The sequence below is a fragment of the Schistocerca serialis genome, chromosome 4 (genome assembly GCF_023864345.2).
Source record: "Schistocerca serialis cubense isolate TAMUIC-IGC-003099 chromosome 4, iqSchSeri2.2, whole genome shotgun sequence".
NCBI classification, from domain to species: domain Eukaryota; kingdom Metazoa; phylum Arthropoda; class Insecta; order Orthoptera; family Acrididae; genus Schistocerca; species Schistocerca serialis.
This window is the reverse complement of record NC_064641.1, coordinates 356,794,296-356,821,789: the sequence shown is the minus strand read 5'-3', so window position 1 is coordinate 356,821,789 and position 27,494 is coordinate 356,794,296. Positions and strand designations below refer to the sequence as shown.

At 40.5% G+C, this 27,494-nt stretch overlaps 1 protein-coding gene across 1 annotated transcript in view; it reads right to left on the bottom strand.

Annotated features, from left to right (window-relative positions):
• LOC126474457 (uncharacterized) overlaps positions 1 to 27,494 on the bottom strand; it is a 124,151-nt gene that overhangs the window by 10,210 nt on the left and 86,447 nt on the right. The window contains exons 10-12 of the mRNA XM_050101930.1: positions 8,910 to 9,032; positions 8,420 to 8,557; positions 458 to 562 (exon numbers count right to left, since the gene is read on the bottom strand). Of these exons, the coding sequence (XP_049957887.1) occupies positions 458 to 562; positions 8,420 to 8,557; positions 8,910 to 9,032 (366 nt within the window). The remainder of the gene's footprint in view (positions 1 to 457; positions 563 to 8,419; positions 8,558 to 8,909; positions 9,033 to 27,494) is intronic.

Here is a 27,494-nt window from a genome sequence, read left to right as displayed (position 1 = left end):
TTTTTTGCACGATAACGCCCGTCCTCACTCTGCGCGCAGAACAACGACCCTTCTTGAGTCCTTCAAATGGGACGTTATCAACCATCCACCTTACAGCCCAGACCTGGCGCCAAGTGATTATCACCTCTTCATGCATTTGAAGAAATGGCTCGGGTCACAGCGGTTTGATGACGACGAAGAGCTCAAAGATGCGGTCACAGGCTGGCTCCAGGCACAAGTGGGTGATTTTTATGCAGAAGGAATTTCAAAGCTTGTGAAGAGATACGATAAGTGCCTCAATCGCTATGGAGACTATGTAGAAAAATAGTGCAAAGATGTAGTTGTAAGATGTATATATTAAAATATTTTTATTTAACTTGGTGTATTTTTTTAAATCAACCGGAGGTTACTTTCTGAACGGCCCTCGTAGATTACCATTTTTGTTTTATAACTGTGATAAGGTTTTCACTATGCTTACCTTTCTGAGTTTAATATTAATCATGTCACTTTCACTGCTTAATCTTCGCCCATTGATTATTGATATACGTCTCCAAAGTTTCATGGTGCTGATGTCCTTTGCTTCCTAAAATGAAAATTAATATGATGAGACATCATCATGTTGTTACTGATGGCAACTTACCTCTTAAGATTATTAGTTCATAATAGTTTTTAAAAAGCCAAGGGATCATTTGTTTAAAGACTTAACTGTGCTTTCACAAGAGAAAATTAAGTACACAGCTACAGAGAATCTTACAAACTGTGTCATGCACATACATATCTTTGTATTTCTGTGTGTAGTAATACAGCATGTGTTAATTGCATTTACTGTTTTTCTGTTTCTTGCTGCGGGCATTTCTTCCTAGCTGGAATTCTGACAGCAATGAACCCGCAATGAACAGCAGCAGCTACTTCAACATATTAAGTGAATTCATCAGACTGTGTTCACTTCAACTATGGATCTGTCCCACGAATACCACTTTTATGAACAACTTAAGACAATTGGTGACTCCCACAGTGACTTGCATAATGTTTTTACCATCGGGATCAGCCTACATTCCGTGTTAAACACCTAAGTGCTCTTCTACCATCAATTACAACAATGATGAACATGTGCACATGCAGTGTGTAAGGACTTTTGACCTCCTTGGCAATACTGGTAATTAGTTCAGTTTTTCTTCAAAAACACAAGACAATATTCCACCAACTATTTCAGGTCTACACAGCATAGCCTCATGTGATTTTACTGGTCCATACATGTCAGGCACAAGCCAGACGAATCTGTTCATAACCTCATGCAGGGTTCAGCCAGTTGAGTCACACAAGAAGATTCTTGGGTTGCCATCCATGCTGGATGTGGTCCCAAGGATCCCATCTGCTGTTGCCCTCAGACCACATGTCCCAGCAGGTCAATGTCAAAATTTCAGTGGAGCATATATACAATCAAGTTTTCACCCTAAACACCACACTCTCAACCGGAGCATCCAGAAACATGATTCATGACCATCACCTTCATACTACACACCCATGGCATATTCAACGATACTCCTAGGCTTGTAGTCCTATCACACAACATGTGGGATCAAGCCCACATCATCATCGATGTTGTACAAGCATCTCTGGTGGACAGCAACTCTGACACTGCGAAGGCAGCATTGCTCCATTGACCTGCCAAGAGACCAGAGCACCAACTGCAACAAGTAATTTGCCAGCCGCTGTGGTCGAGCGGTTCTACGAGCTTCAGTCTGGAACTGTGCTGCTAAAACGGTCACAGGTTTGAATCCTGCCTCAGGCATGGATGTGTGTGATGTCCTTAGGTTAGTTAGGTTTAAGTAGTTTTAAGTCTAGGGTACTGATGACCTCAGATGTTAAGTCCCATAGTGCTTAGAGTCATTTTTGAACAAGTAATTTATGAGAAAAAATTGGGCAACAGGACACCTCCAGTTTGGAGACATCTCTGTACATCAATCGATTTGACTCTTGCGCCAGACTGCATGCTGTGGCTTTTCAGACTACCACCTCAGATACAGTTGGCAATGATCTTGCACAAAAGCAAAATGATAGAATGCAAATTTGTCCTGGCTGACAGGCCTTTTGCTCTCCTACAGCAATGACAATACATAGATGAGACAGACCACAATGTTTCTGCCAGTACATTCCAAGCATGACACGCTGCCCGCAGCCACAAGCAGTTGATGCAGCCCATGCAGTTACATACAGTCATGAGTGTAACATCACTAGCCTCCACCAGGGGGGCCATGATCTTCAGCCACCTGTGATGGCCCTGTCCATGGCTGACAATGCCATTCCTCAGACATGAGTCAATGTGACAATGACTGTGTTGGTTTCACACTTGCTTTACCAGCACGGCATGCAACTGCTCCACACTGTGCAACCACCCAGATGCAAAGATGTGGTCTGTCATAGATTCTCTGGAATGCTGTACTCATTTAAGTCACCTGTGGTTATAACACATGAGCCAAACTAGTTGTATTCCATTTCTGAGTGACAGTACGAGACTGTACATGTTGGATGACTCAACAAATCAATACTTCCTGATTGACACTAGCTCAGAAGTGAGCACCGTTCCCAGAGAGAAACCACCAATGGAGTTAATGATCCTGATATACATCTACATAATGCTAATGTCACTCATATCAGACTTTTTGGGACTGTCATGCACACTATGCACCTTGATCTGCACAAGAAATTCCCATGGCAATTTCTGGTTATACATGTTTGGGGTTGCAAATGTTTGAGAATCAACCTTCGGCATGGATTTTTGTCATCAAATTCATCTTTCCCAAGACCTAACATGAAGTATACTCAGGCAAACCAACACTGAAGGGTCAGTACTCCATAGTACCAGCTTCTCATCACCGCATCCATGGGCATTTCCAGAGGAGACTTTTCTGAAAGAGCTTTCCTCAGTCTACACATGACTCCCATCTCCAACTGTTTAATGACCATTGGACTTTAGACTCAGAAATACAAAAGGTGATTATGAGATATGAAGAAGTGGAAAAGGAGAGGCTCCGGCAGTGCAACGAGAATCTTGTATTGCACACCACAATACTTTTGGTAGGACGTGAACTGGATTCTGCACATTCTTACCTGTGGCGCTTACAGCAGGAATGGAATCACCATCTCCAAATACCCAGGGTGACACCAGCAGATAACACACACACATACAGTTGGGACACGCCACACGACTTATCGCAAATACTGGTCAGTATAGTGAACTTTTCAAACAGTGTGCATGCATCTGTCATGTATGCCCCCATGTTCCCCAGACATCACAGGTGACCCTTAAACACAGAAGCCTTAGATATGACACCATGCACAAAATCAATACTATACCAGGTCTGCTGGTCTGCCACAAAGCAAGCAGACTGGCATCAGGCTGACTATGAGCAGCTAAATTACTGCAAGTTGGTATAATCAGGCATTCTGATAATATGTGGGCTTCACCCATACACTTAGTTTCCAAGAAAGATGGAATGTACAGATTATGTGATTATTGGGTCCTCAATGCTTGCATGGTACCTAATAGTTACTTGATACCGAAGTTCCAAGACTTTTCTCATACCTTAGCATGTTTGGTGTTCTAGGAAATAAAATGTTTGCCTGCAAATTCCCATAGCTACTGAAGACATATCCAAATCAGTTATAACACTGTTGGAGCTCTGTGAATTTTTGTTCATGCCTTTTGTTTTGAAAAGTGCAGGCCAAGCATGTCAACACTTCACTGATGACATTCTCTTCAAATTTCCATGCTGTTATGCATAATTGGATGATATTTTAGTTTTCTTTTAGCATTTCTGGAAGAACATGAGGATCATATTACACTCATTTTTGAGACCCTTGAACATTTCAATGTAGTGATGAACGACAAGAAGTGCCAACTTTTATAGCCCAGTGCAACATTCCTGGGTCACTCTGTTAGTCGAAATGAGGTTCAACCTCCAACTCAATACATGAACCTTTCCACCAGCTTCTATGGGACAGGATTTATCATGAGTTATGGAGACAACTGCCCACGATTAATTTCTACAGGCATCAATTGCCCCAAGTGGCAAAAACACATGCTTCAAGTAGGCTCTCACTTGGACTCCTCAAATTCTTCAAACATTTGACCAAATTAAGCTCAGCTTATTACGCATTGCAATATCAGCCCATCCATCAATAGTAGCTCTCTTAGCAGTTACCTCTGTCACGACTGGCACTGCGATTGGAGCTGTGCTTCAACAACAGTTGCAGGCGAGCAACTATTGTTACCCTTCTTCTCACAGTAGTTAACCTTGTCTCATCATAAGAGGTCAGCTTATGGTAGAGAGCTGCTTACAGTATACTAGGCAGTGCAACACTTTAAGGAAGTCATCAAGGGTAGACCACCCGCTATTTACATGGACTATTGACCACTGACAAATTGCATACGTAATCTAGCAAAGGACTGTTCTCCACATTCTCTACACCATTTCCACCATCTTGATTACGTTGCACAGTTTGATACCAATATTCAGTATCTCAGGTACACAAACAATGCACTATCAGCAGACATCAACTACAGTGTGACACAGAATAATGGGAATTTTTTTATCAAAAAACAAAGATGATGTGACTTACCAAACGAAAGCGCTGGCAGGTCGAAAGACACACAAACAAACACAAACATACACACAAAATTCAAGCTTTCGCAACAAAGTGTTGCCTCATCAGGAAAGAGGGAAGGAGAGGGAAAGACGAAAGGATGTGGGTTTTAAGGGAGAGGGTAAGGAGTCATTCCAATCCCGGGAGCGGAAAGACTTACCTTAGGGGGAAAAAAGGACGGGTATACACTCGCACACACACACATATCCATCCACACATATACAGACACAAGCAGTGATGTCTGCTTGTGTCTGTATATGTGTGGATGGATATGTGTGTGTGTGTGTGTGTGTGCGCGCGAGTGTATACCCGTCCTTTTTTCCCCCCTAAGGTAAGTCTTTCCGCTCCCGGGATTGGAATGACTCCTTACCCTCTCCCTTAAAACCCACATCCTTTCGTCTTTCCTTCTCCTTCCCTCTTTCCTGATGAGGCAACACTTTGTTGCAAAAGCTTGAATTTTGTGTGTATGTTTGTGTTTGTTTGTGTGTCTTTCGACCTGCCAGCGCTTTCGTTTGGTAAGTCACATCATCTTTGTCTTTTGATAAATTTTTCCCACGTGGAATGTTTCCTTCTATTATATTAATATCATTAGAATAATGGGAATGTTTGAAATGAGTAGTGGCAGCCATGGGCAGGTGGCAGCACTGTGGGTTCATAACAGTTAGTGAGTTAACAGTCTGCCATTTCACTAATCATGGATCTGTGGAACAGACAACAGCATGTGTTAGCCATAAAAATCTTTTATAAAAACAATGGTGGTTTGGTATGGCTCAGAGTGAGTTTCAATGTTTTTATAGTTTATGATGACATAACGCCATTCCTTCAAAACGTGATAAAATGTTGGATTAATAACTTTGAAGAGACTGGATTTGTCCTCAAGTGTACAAACTACAGATGGTGCAACAACTGAAGGACAACGATTACCAGTTACGATTAGGATTCTGTAGACAAATGATAACAAAAATAAACAATGACTGTGCATTTCTAAACAAATTGTGGATATCAAATGAGGCACATTTCCATCTCATAGGTTATGGGAATAAACAGAACAACTGTTACTGACCAAACACAAATCCTAATGACGTTCATGAGCGCCCTTTACACGCTAGTAAAGTGACAGTATGGTGTGGTGTTTCATCACATGGGATTATTGGACTGTATTTTTTCACAGATGAACAGGGAATCACAATAACTGTCAATGCCGATCATTACTTGGAGATGTTACGAACTTTCATTACACCTGCATTGAACAATTTTCCAAACATTCAAGAAGCCTGGTTTCAACAGCATGGAGCGACATCACACACTGCACGGAAATCAATGGCATATGTGCTAGAACTGTTTGGCAATGTGTGATCTCACAGTCTGGTAATATTCCCTGGCCCCCAAAATCGCCATATTTATCCGTTTTGATTTTTTCTTGTGGGGTTACCTCAAGAGCAAAGTCTACACGACTCGATGAAAAACCTGGGATGAGTTAAAACAGAGAATTACAGATGCAATTCACAGTATCCCAGCTCAGATGTTGCTGTGGTCAATGAGGATTCTCAACAGCAGATTTCACGGATGTATTTCTAGAAGAGGACGTCATATTAGGGATGTATTTAAAAAAAAAAAAAAAAAAAAAAAAAAAAAAAAAAGTGATAAATGCCATCAATGTTTGGTAAATGGCAAAGTTGAAAGGTTTCAATTACTATGAATGCAATTTATTTCCTTCATCACTTCTAGTGTTATTGGATTGTGGAAATGTTCCTGTTTTTCTGTGTCAACTTGTGTAACAAATGCACCAAGGCCCAACAGAAGGATTCACACATCTGCAATCCCCTACGAGACACTATAACTGTTTGATTTGAGTGGTTCACTATTGCTGATTCCTCCATACAGTTCTTGTGTGACTTGTCACAGAACTGCTTCTGTCCATCAGTCTCACTCACTCACTATGACAAAGCCTATTTTCGATAACCCAAAGACTAACTGCAGTGTGTACAGCTCAACCTAGTCGGCCCCTTACTAAATTTGGAAGCTTTACAGTGTGTTCTTTCTGCAATCAATCACATCACCTGCTGAACTGCGGCAACACCCTTGCCAGACACAATGGTGCAAACAACAACGAGGGAATTTGCACAATTGTGTATATAACATTCTGGCTGCCCGTCATCCATCACTACCAACCAAGGCCACCAATTTTGAGTCTGCTCTATTCTCCAAACTATATTTGTGGCATCCATTGCTTCTGCACCACAGTATACCATCCACAGAGCAATAGTTTGGTGGAATGCTGATCTCAAACAGTCACACCAGCACTTATGTGTTGTGGGGCCACTGGACAGTTTACTTACCCTGGCTTCTTTTAGGTGTGCATTCTGTGTTCAAAGAAGACCTCCATGCCTCTTCAGCAGAGATTTTACAGGATGTTCAATTTACTGGCAGATTTTGTCTTTCTGGTACAGCCAGCAATGACTACAGAGCTACCAGCTTTAGTCTGGAGAGTGAAACAACACAGCATGCAAGTAAGAATACTGCCATCCTAGCCCCACGGCTCAGCATAGCTGAGCACTCTGCCACTACAACTTCATAATCTCAGTGCTGACCAGCAATCCAACTAAAGTCATCCCTGATGATCCCCCCCCCCCCCTCCCCTCTCCTTTACTCATGCCACCTGTCCTAAGAAGGGGAGCTGTGTACTGCACTGCAGCCAGCCATTGGATGTTTGGTCATGCAGAACTGTGGAAAAAAAAGTCAGCATCTGCAACCTTCGGTGACCTCCTGCTTCTGCTTCAGGCTCCTGGGGGAAGGCTGGGTGGGGTGGGTGCTCCATAGGGACCTCACCATTGATGATATAAAATATTAGAGAACGAGACTCTTTGGCACTAAGTTTAGCTTCCCACAAGGAGCATGTCTTTGAATGAGCTAGTTTGTTGTCAACAGCTGTACCATGCACACGTGTTTATTTGTATGTCTGTGTTTAGTAATGTAGTGTGTTCTAATCACTTTTAATGGTGTTCTGCTTCTTCCCATGAGCATTCCTAGCTGGAATTCCCACGAGTATGTAGTTCATTAGCGTTATTTTTCCCAGTTTTACCCCATTTAACGTGCATTTTTTGCAAAGTCATTGAATATTTCTTGCTAGGAGTCATTGTGCTCATATGTCTCCAAGGCTTCAGTTTCATAGCCAAAGCTCTGATTCTGTGATGAAATTACTTTCATGGTATCCTCCTAACTTTACTTAGAACCATTACTGACTTTCTCACATGTCACATACTTTATGTAATTCATGGCATACTAATCTTGAGTTTCTGGCATAAACCATTCATTTTTTCCAGAAATGAATGTTTGCTGCTGGCTGTTCAAACAACCAGAGTTCAGCTTACTTTATCACCTGTTAACATTTCTTCAACAACTAAAAGCTCAAGTTTTACATTGCAGTAGTTGCCTTCTAAATATGATGGAGAAACAAGACTAGTGTAATTGTCAGTCAGTGGAGTACTGAGGTACAGCAACTAAAAATCTATCAAGGGAAGCCAAGGATTGTAGTACATTATGTACTCACAATTAGCCCCATCCAATTAAGGTAAGGTTTCAAGTAATTACAACGTCTGTCTGGTCATGCCTGAGCTGCTCTGATTTCTCAAAAGCTCTATTCTTACTTCTGAAATCATTACTAACTAGCACACTCGATAATTTCTGTGGACTGATGATACAGCTCATGCTATATCAGTACAAAAACATGTTTTTATACATTCTTTATTTTCATTGATATTGTCATATCAAGTACAACAGTATGTATACTCACTGAATTGATATGCTCAAGGTGCAACTCAATCTTGTGCTGAGCTTGCTTGAGCAGTTCTCTTCCCTCATGATGTGCAGGAGTCAATTTGTATAGCCGTGCCAAAAGCAGGGGATATTTGGTAACTCGCTGCACTGGTACCTAAAAGTAAGAGATAGTACAAGTACCTTAACATGTAGAAAACAATGGCATACGAACAAAAATTGTGTCTAAGTAACATAGTCAAATATCAGGTACATTTACCATTAGCTGAAAAATTTTCTCTGGCTGATTTTACACCTTGGCAGTCTACTAATATGCCACAGACATATAATTAGAACATATAAAATGATGTTTGTAAAGGCTTTTGATGTATTTTCTCAGTACTGATCATTTGTGACAAATTTCGATTTTTCAGTTTGGAAGAATCTATAAGTTTTTAAGTTCATATTGTGTTTTGCACCAGAGACTTCTACCCATCAATAAAGATAAAAATGAATGATGTGTTACTCACCATTAAGAAAGAGTTGAGATTCATGCGTCTCAATACAGCATTTTCCATTTGGGAAACCCTAAGGAAAATGCGAAGAATTTCCTTTTCCTTCTCAAGATTCGATAACAGCATTGAAGCTGCTCCCTGAAAAATATGGTACATTTTCAGTCAAGCAAGAAATCAGTCTTATGGGTAGTCTGGGAGACAATTAAGCTGGTTTTTCTACATTTATATTGTTAAATTATTGTGATAAACAGTCTAATAAAATGTGCTTTATCGTGTTGAGTTTTACACACACACACACACACACACACACACACACTGAGGCAAGTAAATGTCCCAGAAGATTTTTTGTAAAGCACCTACACTTCAAATACTGATGACATCTGCAAAACTAATTATATTGCATTACGTGTTAAATAAACCAAACAAAAATCACTTTTAGTGACACGTACAGAATCACATACATGCTGTAGGCTTACATATTTCTGGAGAATATGAAACTTACAAGCAGTATATAAAATGATCAAGCTTAAAACTATGTGGCAATACTGTTACTGGGATTTAAACAGCATAAGCCAACTACAAAACTGAAAAGTTGTGGTTGTAGTTGCAGTACATTATATCCGAAACTCCAGACTTGAACAGTAATCCTCTGTCCACCAATGAAGATGTGAAGCTCCATAAGGCTACGAGATAAAATGTCTCCCTACATCAGGAGCTCACCAGTACTACCTGGTATCTTTTCATCATGTTTCTATTACTATATCAGCCACCAATTTTCCTCTAGATGAAATGGAATGAATGTATAAGGTCAGTAGTAGAGAATGTGAATAGTCAACTTCAGTTTATTGGGATAAGTTTAGAATAATGTAGCTCGTATATGAAGGAGACCACATATAGAACACTGGTGTGACCCATTCTTGAGTACTGCTTGAATGTATGGGATCCCTGCCAGATTGGATTAAAGGAAGACACTGAAGCAATTCAGAGGTGTGCGGCTAGTTTGTTGCCAGTAAGTTTGATCAACATGCATTTTTCAGAGATGCTTCATTAACTCAAATGGGAATCCCTGGAGGGGAGACCATATTCTTTTTGCAAAACACTACTGTGATAATTTAGAGAACCAGCATTTGTGGCTGGCTGCAGTACAATTCTACTGCCACCAATGTAGATAACCATGAATACAAAATAAGAGAAATTAGGGGTCTTGTGGAGGCATACAGAAATTTGTTCTTATGTTGCTTGATCTGAGAGTGGAACAAAAAGGAAATGACTGCTAGTGGTACAAGGTGTTCTCTGCCATGCACAGTATTGTGGCTTCTGGAGTATGTATGTAGCTATAGATGTAGGTGCAACTAGAATTATCGCACAAAATTAAGCAGGATTCACCTGAGAAGATCCCTCCATCCATTCATGGTCCAACCATGGAGTTGGTGACTACACAATAAATCAGCCTTTGTCCACAGTTCCACAGATAGAGGTCCACTATTCTGAAGTTCCTGAATGGACTTGTTCAGAATTGGCAACTCCTGAGGCAGTTGTAAGCTTTGAGACAACTGTGTAACAGATGTTGTTTCATTCATGGTGGTATTTGCACCATGGTAACTGTGCTGTAGTGTGGTTACTATTTCTCAAACTTTTATCATTTTGTGAGAAACAATTCCACTACACCCAACTACCATACATAATGAACATCACCTGTCATGGTCTAGGATTCACTGAACATCATCCACAGATATGACTGATAATTGTGGGTACTGTCAATGGAAGATCTGTAGATCTGAAGTGGTCTATTGCCTTCAGAGCATTCCTGAAGATGCATTTTAACAGCACAGTCCTTCCATATCTGTGATAGGAAATGTTCAGAACTCCACTCTATGACAGGATTTGCTTTTTCCCTGACATCCTCTCATATGTGTACAATTTCTGTTGACATGGATGCTGTTTCACACTTTGTTGACTGGCTCATGACACTTTACCAGTAAACAAATTACATTTGGATTCTGGTAGAAGCTGTCTCAATTGGAATCCTTAAGTGACATACTGAATTTTGAGAAAACACAATATATACAATTCTGTGCAGTAAATGGCATAACACCACAGATAAATAAAGACTATGAACAGAAGTCTGTTGCTAAGGCAGAATATTCAAAATTTCTGGGTGTACACATTGATGAGAAATTGAATTGGAAGAAACATATCGATGATCTGCTGAAACGGCTAGATTCTGATACTTATGCTATTAGGTTTATTTCAAATTTTTGTGACAAACATATCAGTGAATTAGCCTACTATGCCTATTTTCATTCACTGCTTTCATGTGGCATCATATTTTGGGGTAATTCATCATTAAGAGAAAAAGTATTCGTAGCACAAAAGCATGTAATGAGAGTAATAGCTGCAGCCCACCAAGATCACCTTGCTGACATTTATTTAAGGAACTCGAGATTTTCACAGTTCCTTCACAATACAAATATTCACATATGAAATTTGTTATTAATAACTTATCCCAATTAAAAAATAACAGCAAAATGCATAGCTACAACACTAGAAGAAAGGATGATCTTCACTGTTCTGGGTTAAATCTGACTTTAGCACAGAAAGGGGTGAATTATGTTGCCACAAAAAACATGGTCATTTTCCAAATAGCATTAAAAGTCTGAAAGATAGCCAACCAACATTTAAAAACAAATTAAGAGAAATAAAGGATTTTTTAAAGTTTTTTTTTTTTAAATTACCGCTACCAGTCAAACTTATTTATTTAGCAACACGTTTTGAGGGTTAAGCCTCATCTTCAAGCTTTGGCATAACAAAAACAACTTTTAAATAAGGTCATACAGATATTACACAGTCTTTTTGTATATGCTGTGGTCATCTTTGTTCTTCTGGCATATAAGAAAAGACTATTTAATATCAGTTTGACTTTATTGTACAGTTGTTTTGTAATGCCTTTTAGCCTGAAGATGAGGTTTAACCCTTGAAACACATTGCTAAATAAATAAGTACTACAACAGTTGACAAAGTTTAGCAGTAATTTTAAAAAAACCTTTACATATTTCTTGAGACAGTCACGGTCGAAAAATAGTCAAAATGGCTTCAAATTAAGAGAATTTCTGAATGAATGACAACTCCTTCTACTCAACAGACGAATTTTAGATAGGCCTATTAGAGAGAGAGAGAGAGGAAAAAAAAAAAAATTGTGCAAGGAAACTTATGTTAAGGGGAGTACGTATGGTGGAATTGGTCAAAAAGTGACATTTTTGGATTATTATCTCTTATTAATATTTGATCTCTCCTGAATAATTTGATGCATTATTTGTCGAAAAATTCCAATTGGAAGTGTAGTTTTTATCATTTCAAAGTTAATAGTGCCTGTGTAAAATTATCTGGTCGTTCTGCATTGACTTCCTTAAGTATCTCTATCTCTTCAACTATTCAATCTAGAAGGCTGTGGTTTTCAGCTATTTATTCCTTGAAACCATGTTAATGTTCGTGTTAGGAGGTTGGATGCACTGTGTAAACAGAAATGGCGGTATTGCACATACATTTTGTTTATTTACTTTGTGGTTGTCATGTTTCATAAGTTTTGAACTGAAAACATAGTGGTTTGGTGTGTTATTATACATTCTTATACCTCTTTTCAATATGACGAAAAGAAAGGGTTGTTTTAAGAAGCGACATTTCCATGGAAATCAGCATATCACAAAATCTGAATCCAGTGTTGATTCTGAAATAGATTTTTCACAGACCCGCGATAAGGACACACCTACTAGTGCTTCGAAGAGGAAATTTGGAGACCATGAGGATTTATTTATTGGTAAAGATCAAAATAGTTTAGGTTATGTTCTTTTAGATTTGAGTGTGTTAGGACAAGTTTTGCAAGATGCTGTGTCATGTAAGGTTTGTGGTGGGCAAATTAGCATCTCTGAGGACACATCTGCAAGGACTGGACTGGCTAACAAACTTGATATTCAGTGCGAAGTTTGCAGGCTCTCGACATCATTTTGGACTTCTGAAAAGTGCAAGAATGACTTGTTTGAGAGCAATTTTAGATTCCTCTATGGAATGAGGTGCATTGGGAAAGGATTGACTGCAGCTGAAGTATTATGTGCAATGCTGAACTTGCCAAACCCACCAATCAGATCAAGTAAGTACACAGAAGTAATTGGTGAGTGTGTCAAATCTGTTGTTGTTGCTTCTATGAAAGCTGCTGCTAAAGAAGCAGTAGAATTAAATAACACCACAGACTTATCTGTGGAAGTTGATGGCACATGACAGAAAAGAGGTCACACATCAAAAAATGCAGTTGCAACTGTCACTAGTGTTGACACAGGTAAAGTTTTAGACATTGAAGTGCTAACTAAATACTGTCATCAGTGTAAATCAGTTCATGAAAAAAGTGAAAGCCATAAAACAAATTGTGCTAAGAATTATGAGGGAACTAGTGGGTGTATGGAGGCTACTTCAGTTGTTTCTATGTTCAGACGTTCACAACAGGAGAGAGGTGTGTGTTACACCGAGTACTTGGGGGATGGTGATTCAAAAGCTTACAAATCAGTAGTCGAAAGCCAACCTTATGGTAATAAGCAGATTGTTAAGATTGAATGTGTGGGCCATGTTCAAAAACGGATGGGAACACGTCTCCGAAAACTGAAGCAGACAAAAGGAAAAGAGAAGTTATCAGATGGAAAGACTCTAAATGGCAATGGAAGACTTACAGACAAAAACATTGATGAACTCCAGCATTATTATGAAATGGCAATAAGAAACAATACACATGACCTACAAGGGTTGAAACGAGCAGTGTGGGCTACATTCTTCCACAAACCTTCCAATGACGATACACCTATACATGGTCTTTGTCCATCTGGTGCTGATTCATGGTGCAAGTATCGCAAAGCTCAGGCAGCGGGTAGCGAGGAACAATTTAGGCACAAAAATAGCATACCATCTGCAGTGATGGAAGCTATTAAACCAATATATAGAGAATTAGCTCATCCTGACCTTCTTTCCAAATGTCTCCATGGTCGAACACAAAACCCGAATGAGTCTTTCAATAATGTAATTTGGACCCGCATACCAAAAAATGTCTTTGTAGGAAGGAAAACTCTATGCTTGGGTGTTTGTGATGCTGTGATAACTTTTAATGTTGGTATAAAGGGAAGAACTGGGGTACTAGAGGAACTTGGTATCACTCCAGGTGACAACACACTGCAAGCCTTTCAGCAAATGGATTGACTTAAGATCATGAAAGCCCAGCGTGAATCAGAGGAAATGACTAAAGAAGCAAGAGGCAGGAATAGAAGGAAGCTTCTAGGTTTGCAGGATCGTCAAGCACAGGATCCAGATAATGCTGATTATGGGCCTGGCTGTTTTTAGAAGCTGGCATGCCTCCATGTGTAAGTAAATATCAAATAAAATGTTTGAACTTGATTTGCCAGAAATGACATTTTTAAAATTATTTGACCCATTATCTCAGGAACTATTACAGATACATAACTCTAATTTTACACTATGTTACCACTTAGTATACTGCAGCTACTGAACATCCCAAAACGTCTCTACCTCTAATGGTTTTTTACTTACGGAAGAAAAAGTGGACTTTTAAAAGAAAATATTGAACAACATTTTAAAAAAATCATAACTAGCTAATTATTTCTCTGTACATTTTGATTCTGGTTCAGTAATCAGAAAAGGGGTGATATTATACATCCCAAAAATTTCAGATCTCTATCTCTCACAGATTCTGAGATAATGGGTTATCAATATTGCAAATTTAACACTGTGGGTATAGGACGTATGTACTCCCCTTAAAGTGACATGTTCAACAACATTACAAAATGTCACATTCATGATCTATGGAACAAGTATGTATGTATGTATGAATGTAAAATTCCAATTAAATGTGAATAACTGTAGGTATATATACGGGACAGGTGATTCTTCCATCAAATTATGGTTTTTGGCACTTAATTGAGTTGGATGGATGTAAATTCAATCAATTCACTGAAGGTCATATCTTGAATAAATTTCTTTGATTTTTGATGAACTCTCCATGTTGTAGTTGTTATCACATACAGTATCATAAGAACAGAGTTTTATTTTGTATCCTCTGTCGTACTTTGCTTCAGAATAGAGAAATGAGAACTGCACTATTTGGACTGCACTACAACATTGTGGGAAGCTGAACTTTTGACACAAAAGGAAGATAGCTTAAGGTTCACCATCCTGTCACATCAAGGTTATCAGAGACACATCTCTTAGCATGAAAAGGACAAAGATGGGGAAGATTCTGCCACAGCTTTGTCAAAAGAACCACGCCGACTTTAGCTCAAGGTGGTACCTACATCTACATCTGCCAACCACAGTTCATTGTAAAACAGAGGGTGCATATTGCAGTAGTATCATACCCTCACCCCTGTCCTATTCCATTCAAACACTAATTACACACTTTAACTAGACCCGTAAGTGGAGGACATCAGGAGCAAAAGCTTGTGAGCAACCCATAGGGCACTGACTGCTGGGACTAGCCCTACCTCTGTTTCCCAGGTTTTACAGCTTAAAACAGTTACAAAGATATAATGGGTTAATCTGTCACAGAAGTGATGCAAAAGCTTGCATCACTTTAATGTATGAGTAATCAAAAATGAAATCTTACTGCTAAGAAATAACTACTATGTATGAAAACTCTAATGGCCATCTATTGCTACAGTGCATAATACTGTTACCTAGCTAAGGTTGGTAGCAAGTGTAAACATTCTGAGTAACAAAAAGTCAGGCAAAATTCACTGATCAGAGAGAGATGCACTAAAAATGTGCAATTAGTATGGCAAGCTGTAAGAAATATTGTAGATATCACTCAATGGGCCAAAATTTCTCCAATTTTTGAACAGTATGGTCACAATGCAAGATATTTATTGACATAAATATTATCTTTTTTGACTGATTTTGGAAGACACGCTTCCGGAATTTTGTGAATAAGGCTATCTGCAGTGCTCAATGCTGTTTTTATAGCAGCTTCCACTGCAATTTGATGTCTGGGAGACACTCAGATGACTGACGGAGGAAGTACTCAGATCTTGTCTCTCTTTGACACTTTGTTAAGGATCCCAAATCATCAGAGAATACACAAGAACTGGTCGAAAAAGGCTTTTGTAAGTGATTATATATATATATAAAAACAAAGATGATGTGACTTACCAAATGAAAGTGCTGGCAGGTCGACAGACACACAAACAAACACAAACATACACACAAAATTCAAGCTTTCGCAACAAAGTGTTGCCTCATCAGGAAAGAGGGAAGGAGAGGGAAAGACGAAAGGATGTGGGTTTTAAGGGAGAGGGTAAGGAGTCATTCCAATCCCGGGAGTGGAAAGACTTACCTTAGGGGGAAAAAAGGACGGGTATACACTCGCACACACACACATATCCATCCACACATATACAGACACAAGCAGATTATATATAAACCATTGATGCCACTTCCTTATACACAAATATCCCGCACGTCCAGGGCCTCGCTGCGATGGAGCACTTCCTTTCACGCCGATCACCTGCCACCCTACCTAAAACCTCTTTCCTCATCACCTTAGGCAGCTTCATCCTGACCCACAACTTCTTCACTTTTGAAGGCCAGACATACCAACAATTAAAGGGAACAGCCATGGATACCAGGATGGCCCCTTCGTACGCCAACCTATTCATGGGTCGCTTAGAGGAAGCCTTCTTGGTTACCCAGGCCTGCCAACCCAAAGTTTGGTACAGATTTATTGATGACATCTTCATGATCTGGACTCACAGTGAAGAACTCCAGAATTTCCTCTCCAACCTCAACTCCTTTGGTTCCATCAGATTCACCTGGTCCTACTCCAAATCCCATGCCACTTTCCTTGATGTTGACCTCCACCTGTCTAATGGCCAGCTTCATACGTCCGTCCACATCAAACCCACCAACAAGCAACAGTACCTCGATTACGACAGCTGCCACCCATTCCACATCAAACGGTCCCTTCCCTACAGCCTAGGTCTTCGTGGCAAACGAATCTGCTCCAGTCCGGAATCCCTGAAGCATTACACCAAAAACCTGACAACAGCTTTCGCATCCCGCAACTACCCTCCCAACCTGGTACAGAAGCAAATAACCAGAGCCACTTCCTCATCCTCTCAAACCCAGAACCTCCCACAGAAGAACCACAAAAGTGCCCCACTTGTGACAGGATACTTTCCGGGACTGGATCAGATTCTGAATGTGGCTCTCCAGCAGGGATACGACTTCCTCAAATCCTGCCCTGAAATGAGATCCATCCTTCATGAAATCCTCCCCACTCCACCAAGAGTGTCTTTCTGCCGTCCACCTAACCTTCGTAACCTCTTAGTTCATCCCTATGAAACCCCCAAACCACCTTCCCTACCCTCTGGCTCCTACCCTTGTAACCGCCCCGGTGTAAAACCTGTCCCATGCACCCTCCCGCCACCTACTCCAGTCCTGTAGTCCGGAAGGTGTACACGATCAAAGGCAGAGCCACGTGTGAAAGCACCCACGTGATCTACCAACTGACCTGCCTACACTGTGATGCAATCTATGTGGGAATGACCAGCAACAAACTGTCCATTCGCATGAATGGACACGGGCAGACAGTGTTTGTTGGTAATGAGGATCACCCTGTGGCTAAACATGCCTTGGTTTCACGGCCAGCACATCTTGGCACAGTGTTACACCGTCCGGGTTATCTGGATGCTTCCCACTAACACCAACCTATCCGAACTCCGGAGATGGGAACTTGCTCTTCAATATATCCTCTCTTCCCGTTATCCACCAGGCCTCAATCTCCGCTAATTTCAAGTTGCCGCCATTCATACCTCACCTGTCATTCAACAACATCTTTGCCCCTGCACTTCTGCCTCGACTGACATCTCTGCCCAAACTCTTTGTCTTTAAATATGTCTGCTTGTGTCTGTATATGTGTGGATGGATATGTGTGTGTGTGCGCGAGTGTATACCCGTCCTTTTTTCCCCCCAAGGTAAGTCTTTCCGCTCCCGGGATTGGAATGACTCCTTACCCTCTCCCTTAAAACACATATCCTTTCGTCTTTCCCTCTCCTTCCTTCTTTCCTGATGAGGCAACAATTTGTTGCGAAAGCTTGAATTTTGTGTGTATGTTTGTGTGTCTGCCGACCTGCCAGCACTTTCATTTGGTAAGTCACATCATCTTTGTTTTTTATATATATATATATATAGACACACACATAAGAGAGGGAAACATTCCACGCGGGAAAAATATATTTAAAAACAAAGATGATGTGACTTACCAGCCGAAAGCACTGGCAGGTCGATAGAAACACAAACAGACACATACATACACACAAAATTCAAGCTTTCGCAACAAACTGTTGCCTCATCAGGAAAGAGGGAAGGAGAGGGGAAGATGAAAGGAAGTGGGTTTTAAGGGATTGGAATTACTCCTTACCCTCTCCCTTAAAACCCACTTCCTTTCGTCTTTCCCTCTCCTTCCCTCTTTCCTGATGAGGCAACAGTTTGTTGCGAAAGCTTGAATTTTGTGTTTGTGTTTCTATCGACCTGCCAGCACTTTCGGATGGTAAGTCACATCATATATATTTCTTCCAATAAATCAGAGTCTGGCATCTACTTTTTCCAGAGCTTAAGTTATATGGTCATTACAAATCCAAGTAAGTAAAGAAAAACATAAATTTATGTAATAGGATGGTGATTTGCAACTTGGTTATCCTGAAGAAAACAGAAAACTAATTTGAAGTCCTGTAACAATAAAGTCATTAGATGTGAGAGATGCAAATCAATTGTGTTAAAATGAATCGTGCCAGCACTTGAGCTATTTAAGGAAACCGTGAAACACCTGAATCAGTGACTCTTGTGACTAAAACAACCAAGCAAATTAGCTGTTGCCGAGCATTGCCTCAGATATAACCATGAAATGAAATATTACGAGACTACACTACTGTTTGTGAAAATTGCAACATCCAGTAGTAATGGTCTGAATCATTTCAAAATCGGAGGATGTGTAGAACAGTGGAATAGTAAAAAGTGACTAAAATTGAGGAGGTATGGTGGGCTTTTAGGTTCAGCAGTGTCCTCTTTTGTGTCTCTGGACATGTCAGTGTTACACTAGACCCAGCTGGTGCAATGCTGTCAAACAAAGTGGAAATATGCAATTAAATGCTGCTGGTATGCCTAATTGATGTCAAAGGGCATTTTATCAGCATGTGAGCGAGTTCAGATGGAGCAGAATGAGTAGTTTCTCGGTAACAGGCTTATTGTTCTAAGATACTGTGGCTCTCACAAGGCACACTGCTGTGACAGTCATGTGTATAGGGAGCAGTGGATAGAAGAGGGTCACACAGTGAAGAGTGAGTACTATGTGACCACTGCGCAGGAGACCACCATATTGTCCGCATCATCTTGGCAGACAGAACAGCTTTGTCTACAGAGTTGGCTTATTGTCAGAGTACTACAATGTATATAGATACATCTTTGTTGACGATTCGATGCACCTGCTGAGGGCTGGACTCGTGGTGTGCAAGCCATTGCACCGGCTTCCACTGACCAGAAACCACCATTGTCTCAGACTGCAATGATCCTGTGAATGTTGCCATTGGCATGTAGAATGACAGAATGTAGCGTCTTTAGAAGAGTCCCACTTAGTTTCCTGCAGTGATGGCCACTTACACGTTACACTCCACTATGGTGAACACAGCAGGGTAGACTGCATTGTTCGATGACATGACTTGCCTGACAAGTCTGATGATTATGGGGTGCCGTTAGTTACAACACACAATCTTGCCTCCTTTTTGCTGAGGGCAATCTCAACAGGAACCTCTGCATTGGGGAAGCTGTAGGACCTCAGATATTTTCGCTCCTGCAGGGAGCTTCAAATTCCATAATTCAACAGGGCTACGACTGTCCACATGTGGTGATGAATGGTTAACCTATTTTGAAGACTGGCGTGTACAACCGCTTCTCGGGCCTGAATGTCTGCCTCACAAGTCCTCCATCGAACATGTCTGTGATATGGGCATTCAGCAACTTGTTCATACTGGTCCTCCTGCACTTACTGTCGATGTTTTATGGAAATGCCTACAAACTGCTTGGCAGGGTGTTCCCAGCAACATATCCAGGCCCTCTTTGATTCTATGCCACGACATCTAGAGGCTCTGACTACACCACATAGCAGCTTTACACCGTACTGACTTCTAAAATCAAAGAGCATGTACAGTTCTGTGGTTCTAATCATTTGTGTGTTGTTACGTCCTTAATATGTGGAATAGATTTCATTTATGATCACGTATTTCCTTTTTGCTCTTGGGGTTTTCTTGAGTAGTAGTGTATTATTGTGGACTGTGATTCGTCGTGTAAATGAGTAATTAAGGTGTTTCTTTAAAAAAAGATGTCGGAAAAGCAAAGAAATCATGGCAGAGGTTTCGATTTAATCAAGGCTTGGTATCTGGCACTCAGTTATTTAAAGTATGGGTGGCCATCTCATCCAATTGAGCTGGAAATCGCGGAGAATATGTGCATCTCACTGAATAATACTCTGTGTTCTGAAAAACCAAATAAGCTTCAGAGGACATAGCGGGTGTGTGACTTGAAATCGGCTAAATGTATCGACATGTACAGTTACTCTGTCATTCAACACGCCAATGGCAACATTCACAAGATCATTGCTACGATGATAATACGTAAACTGTGTCCTGTCGCGGAGGCAAACATAAAGTTACTGTCCTTGTCACGGTGACAGATGTTTAGCTCCTCGTCTTTCTCGATAACGTCGTTTTTACTTTATTTTTGCTGTTTTCGGACTCAAGTATGGGAGCTTTACAAAGAGATCCTACTTTTGGCTTTAGTATTAGAATGTGGAAGTTAAAGAACCAGCTTAGCAAGTTTACTGATATTTTGAAAACATAGCTGAACCTGGTAGTCTTCAACTTTTGAGATTTCACTCCGCATACAATGCAAGTACATTTCTGAATGTTCCTTCTTCCAATCCTCATGCACAAGTGGAACACTTCTCCCTTCAACTACTTAGGTACTGAGATCAAATTCTCCAAACATTGATGCAACGCACGATACATCATTTACCTGGGACCTTCCGTTAAATTTTAATGCAATATTTGGCTCTATGAATTTTAAGTTTCCAAAAATTTATAGTGTATAGGCAGACTTTTTCATTTCTTTAGTTGCTGCGATACAGAAATCAGGGCATTTAAGTCTTAATTGTGGATTCCCTTTTCACATTCTCTAGGGAGGGTTTGTAATAGCTGTTCACATTCGCGGGGGGGGGGGGGGGGGGGGGGGGGATGGGGGAGGGACAAGATATCGTTGAAGTGTATTTATCTTGTGAATTTCAGTGAGGACACCAGGGTTTAGAGAGTTCTGACCAATGTTTTGAAATAGACGCAAAGAATCTTCTGAAAGCTTGTGAATTAATATTTTCCTCTACTGGAAAATGGCGTTAAAACTGTTGAAGTAAACCAAAACATACTTTAGAAACAACATTTAAGCTTTAGTATATGAATTTTCTAATTCGCGAAGAATCATTTCTGCAGACTTTAATTTATCTTTAACAGTTGCCAACTCGAAGTAGTGCAAAAGTGCATCCCAGTTTTCCAGCAGACGAACAAAACATGCATGTAAAACAAAGCATCGTGTACCCTATAATTTAAGCATATTCTTTACGTTCGACTCCAAAAAATTCTTGTAAAATAGCGCAGCACTTTGCACTGCCAGATACGCAGCTTGCCACGGACTTTATTGACACTTCACAGGATCTAAGAAGCTTTTCACGTGCCTTGCTTGCGACTATAGCAGATGAATGGCATATACAGTTGAGAACAATCAGATCTGGTACTACATTTCTAACTCTTGTTATGACAGAATTACGTCTTCCAGCCAAAAGCCATGCCAATTACATTTGTAGTTAGAACATCCTTCCGTTTCAATATAGGCCCTACTCTCCACACCTATGACTTGGTTTTCTGCCGATCAGTCTTGGGCATCCAAAGAAATCAATTCCAGAAATTGTTTTTTCACATACCCGTCAATTGGGGACACAAATTTCACTAAAACCCACATATGTTTGCTATGTGATATGTCCGACTCTCGTGCACCAGAATAGAAAATATAATGTTCTTTAGTAACTGAACCTTTTTATCAATTTCCACCTTTGAAAGAACATTTTTCACTATGCTAGTATGCTTCGTACAACCTAAATTCATCTCTGAAGCAATTTTGGAGTCACGGAAAACATCTTTTAACACAGGAGCAAGGTGGTCCACTGCTGAAAACGCAACATTATGCTCCAGGAAAAAAGTTGCTGACCTTATTTCAGCTATCATCACTTTTTCCGCATGTTTACTTTCATCACACATTTTCGGAAAACAATCAATCGCGATTCTGTTACTTCGCGATTTGCACATTTTTAACATTTGTAATGTGTTTAACTCGTTTTTCGAGTTCGCTTTTACCGCAGATAATCACGTTACACGCTTTATACAACGCCTTTCCGTTGTCACCTTCAACGGCCTCCAACCACCCTTTAAATCTGGTATTTGAAGCGAAGGGTCTTGGAAAGTTTTAGTATGTTTTTCCAGATCTAATTCACTGCACCCGGAATTCGATTTCTGTGCACTCAAATTACTGCAGTCTGTCATTCTTAAATGTGTACAAAACAAACCTCTCAGAAACAACAGTTATTTATTAGGATCAAGTTCCGTAGATAAGACCCGACGCCCAAGCGACAACCAACGAGTAATAACTTAGAGTGACTCTGAACCGAGCAAATCAAACCTCATCAAACAGTACCGTATAATAATGTGCTACGTTACAGCTTAATATGCCGCTCGACTTAGCCTCCCGTCTAACTTGCATTCTGAGATGCAGCGTTTAATCGGAAATTCGACAATGTTTCACACGTGTAACTCATTCATAAATAACTGTGCATTTAAGTCGGAAATTTGAATTGAAAATAACTACTACAGTGTGAGTGCTGACTGTTGGTTGGACAAACAACAGTGAGATGTTTTACCTTGTTCTCGGTGGAAACAGTGGAGGTGTGTTACCATTGGGTAAGCCAACCTATTGTGCTCATAGCGAGAATGCTGACTGCTGGTTGTACGATTGACAGCTATTGGGTATCGTGTACTTAAATATGGGACAAATCCCACGGGTTGGCAACACTGGCTCAACACCGTCTCTCTCCCCACGTCAAGATGGCGCGTGACCACTAGCGCCAGGGCATTGTTCTCATTATAAAGCAAGTCAGTGCACCCTCATAGAAAAGGCGCACTCGGCACCGAAAGTTAAAGAAGCCAGTGGTAAGTGAGGAGTACAACATCGACATGTTACGACATCGAAGACAACAGTATTCCTTACAGGTGCTACCCACAATAGTACGTTCACAGTCTTGGTTGGAGACTACCCAGCGAATATTTGTAACACAGCTTACGGCTCTGTAACATATCTTTTCCAGTCCGCGGCCGTGTGCTCGTTTGGTGGGAAGGAGGTGTACTCCAGTCTGGAGATGGGCCGGTCTCTCCATAACCCTCGCAAAGGGGCTGTGGCCATAGCCTGCATTGTTGTCTTATAGATTAGTGATTTCCCTTGATGGTCAGTTTTTCCGACACCATTTGCAGAACAAGTTGCAAGTGTCCTGCCGGGAAGCGTCAAGTTAAAGGTGTTTCACTAGCGGGAGCAGGAAATGGCAAATGAAAGTGTCTACATTCTGTTTCTGATAGGCTGAAAGGTCCAAATGTTAAATAATTTTCTGGAGCAATACAGAGCTCACGAGTTCAAAGAGTCGACTGGTAACCCTCGTGGGGGCTGAGGTGGCACGTCGGGAGGCGGAGGTGGTGTTTTCGTAGTGTACTTGAGAAGTCTGGAGACTGTAATCCTTCGTGATCAGCTGAGTTATTTCTTGCAGTACAGAGATTTGAGGACCTGAAAGCGAGTTCCCGTAAGTGGGCGTGGATTTCGGAATGAGTCATTCACGTTTTCTAGGCGAGTGTTGAGTTTTTTGCGTGTGTGCACACACTCAAAAGGCAGAGTCTTGAAACCAAATTGTGGAACCGAGTAGCGAGCTGGGAGTGGTATTCTAGTGGACAAGGCGGAGTTGGTGAGGCTTAATAGAAGGCAATAAATTACATCTACTTCTGCTGAAAAGTTATTGTGATGTTTTTGTGTGACTTTTCACCAATTGATTTTAAATTGTATTCCTGTTTTGTTGTCGTGGAGATTATCTCTTGAAGTTGCAAGGGACCAGTTGGAGGCGGTATAAGAACTGTATGAACGTATTTCCGTCCAGTGGTCGGACCTCGTAGTCTTTCAAGAAACAGTTTGTCAACTACAGGGCTTTTATTGACGTTCGAGTTGTGAGAAGTTTAACCCTGCCTTGCGGGTCAAAATAAGGCTGGCGACCCTTACTTAAAACTAGCTGAGGATCCAGACGTTCGCCGGGTATTTAGTTATAGCTGCACCTGAGATTTTGTACAAGTGGACATTATTTTTTATTTGTGAAGCTCCTTTGTATACAGCTTCTACATTAGTACGATAGAGGATATGAATGAAGAGCTCGTTTGCTTCATTAACAAGGGAGATAGCCACGTAGCGCTGTCCGTGCGCAGAGCAACTGAAACTAGGGTGCACGCAGCTTGGTCATGGCATATAACATAAGTTCACTGGGAACTGTACATGTTTAAATCGAAATCGTAAATTGCTAGGAAAAGCGGGATTCAGGGTACAACAACTCAGTCGCCCGCACCACTTCCCATCAAAAATTCTGCTTCTATGATGCAACCTCGGACACAAGGAACACTAGCCTCCGTGGGTGAAGGCTTCTGCGGAGTGAGATAAAGCATGGCGGCCCCGGCCGTAGTTACGTAGCCGCTCCCTTTGGTAGCAGTGTCTACAGAGCGAGTTGAAGCTTGACTGTCGCGCTGCAGTAAGTCTCCCCGTTCAAAAAAAAAAATGGTTCAAATGGCTCTGAGCACTATGGGACTCAACTGATGAGGTCATTAGTCCCCTAGAACTTAGAACTAGTTAAACCTAACTAACCTAAGGACACCACAAACATCCATGCCCGAGGCAGGATTCGAACCTGCGACCGTAGCGTAAGTCTCCCCGTATTCCTGAGACCACATAGTCCTCAATCTTCTAGTCGTTCTGATGTCTTCAAAAACAATCGACCATTTTCTATGAATTTTTATTAGTAAGCAAAACGAAATTAAAATATAATGAGGAGGTACGCAAACCACAAGGCAAATTTAATTAATTCATTTTTCCTAACAAAAAGTATCACTGAAACCTATCGAAAGAAGTAAAGCAATGTCGTTAAGTTTTTAATATACAGAGTGAATTCAGTGAATCGATATGTCCTAGCCAAGTAAATTCAGAGTTAATTTGTGTTTGTAAAGATAACACTGCGGCACTTAATTCTCGCACTGACATAAACTTGCAAAAATACATCTATCACAGAATTAAGAAACACTAACAGCGCCATCTATTGGTTGTTCGGTGTACTATACCGTGACGATTAAACATTCGAACTACTAACCGTAAGCTGAAATGACGATTTTAGATAGAAGTTTGAATTACGATATCCTTTTTTCCGTATTCCATCCTTGATGAAATCAAGTCTGTATGTTGTCCTAAGCTACGCTCAAACTGCCTTTGAAACCCCATGAAAATTCGTTAAGTTGGTTTGGAGATAGTGTTCAAACAGACAGACACAACGGTTTTAAATAAAACTTTAAATCACTATATTTTTCCATGATACGATTTTGATGAAAAAAATCCCATGTATTATACCAAGCTACGCTCAGGTTACCGGCGAAAACTCCATGAAGACAGTAGAGTTAGTTAGTTGGTTAGTTAGTTTGTTACGTGTTCCATTGATCAACAGCACAGAAAAACCGTTATGATGTGGAACGTGTCAAATGCACAAGAAATGCGCACAGGAAACAAGTTTTTTTGTTTACATTAAAATGTTATACCTAAATATTTCTATTATCTATCCCATTCCCTTAAATGGTGCAAAATGCGTATATTATATCTCCAGATTTATTTACTCATATTCAAGAATTCATCTATGGTATAGAAGAAGTTGTCAAGGAGGTATGATTTCAATTTGTTTTTGAAACTATTACTGCTGTCTGTCAGACATTTTATTTCATCTGGTAATTTATCAAAACGTTTTATAGCAGCATATTTTACCCCTTTCTGTGCCACAGATAGGTTAAGTAAAGGATAGTGTAGGACTTCCTTTTTTCTGGTATTGTAATCATGAACGTCGCTGTTGATTTTAAACTGGTCCATGTTGTTGAGAAAAAAAAATCATTACTGAGTAAATGGACTGTGAAGCTGTTGAACGAATTCGTAACCTTTCAAATAGATGCCTACAAGATGTGCAGCTACGAATCCCACACATTATTTTAACTACTTTCTTTTAAGCAGTGAATACCTTTTGCCTACGTGTTGAGTTGCCCCAGAATATTATTCCGTATGACATCAGAGAGTGGAAGTATGCAAAGTATGTTAGCTTACTAATTTCTACATCCTCAAAATTGGCAATTATTCTGATTGCAAAAGTTGCTGAACCTAGTCGCTTTAGGATTTCCAAAATGTGAATTTTCCAATTAAGATTCTCATCTATTTGTACACCCAAAAACTTAGCATGCTCTACCCTGGCTACTGACTTCTTTTGATGTGTTATACTTTTTGCAGCAGACAGTTGGGTGTACTGTGTTTTTTCAAAGTTCAGAGCAAACCCATTCGCAGAAAACCAATTAATAACTTTTTCAAAGACCTTATTTGTATCATTTTCTGTCTGACTTTCTTTTACTGGATTAATAATTACGCTTGTATCATCAGCAAACAGTGTGAGTTCAGCATCTTGTTTCACATAAGAAGGGAGGTCATTCACATATATCAAGAACAGATTTCGAGATTAGCGTGTTCAAGCAGACAGATAAACAAACACGACGGTTTTACATTTTTATTATTGAAGTAGATGGCCGGTACTGTACGAGAACAGAGAATTAACCCAGATCCGCCAATACACGTTTTTGATTGAATCTACAGAGTAGTACGTTTCAAAATATGTCTTGAGCCTCACGTTGCCAAGAGTCACGGATTCTGACAGCAGGTGCTAATGTTTGGAGGCACTGACGAAAGGAACGTTTCAGCACCTGAAGAAGACAGCTGAATCGGTCGCCCGAAAGCACAACATAAAAGACGGGTTTCTGAACCACCGCTCTCATGAAGTCGAGTGTCGTATAGTGTTCTAATAAATTTTGGAAATCCTAAAGCGGCTAGGTTCAGCAACTTTTGCAATCAGAATAATTGCTACGGTGTGGCTGAGCAGCCCTCGCGCAAACAAGATACACATTTCAATACAACCGTGAGAATGATCTCTGAGTGCATACGAAGTATTCCACTGCACTCTCTTCCGACACTCACCAACATAGCCCCTCCTCTGTGAAGAAGACAAGAAATCATTTTGAGACTATTCCAAAATACTGTATAATGTTCAACTTCCTATTCATGAAAATACTTCCGGTTTGAGAAGCAATCGAC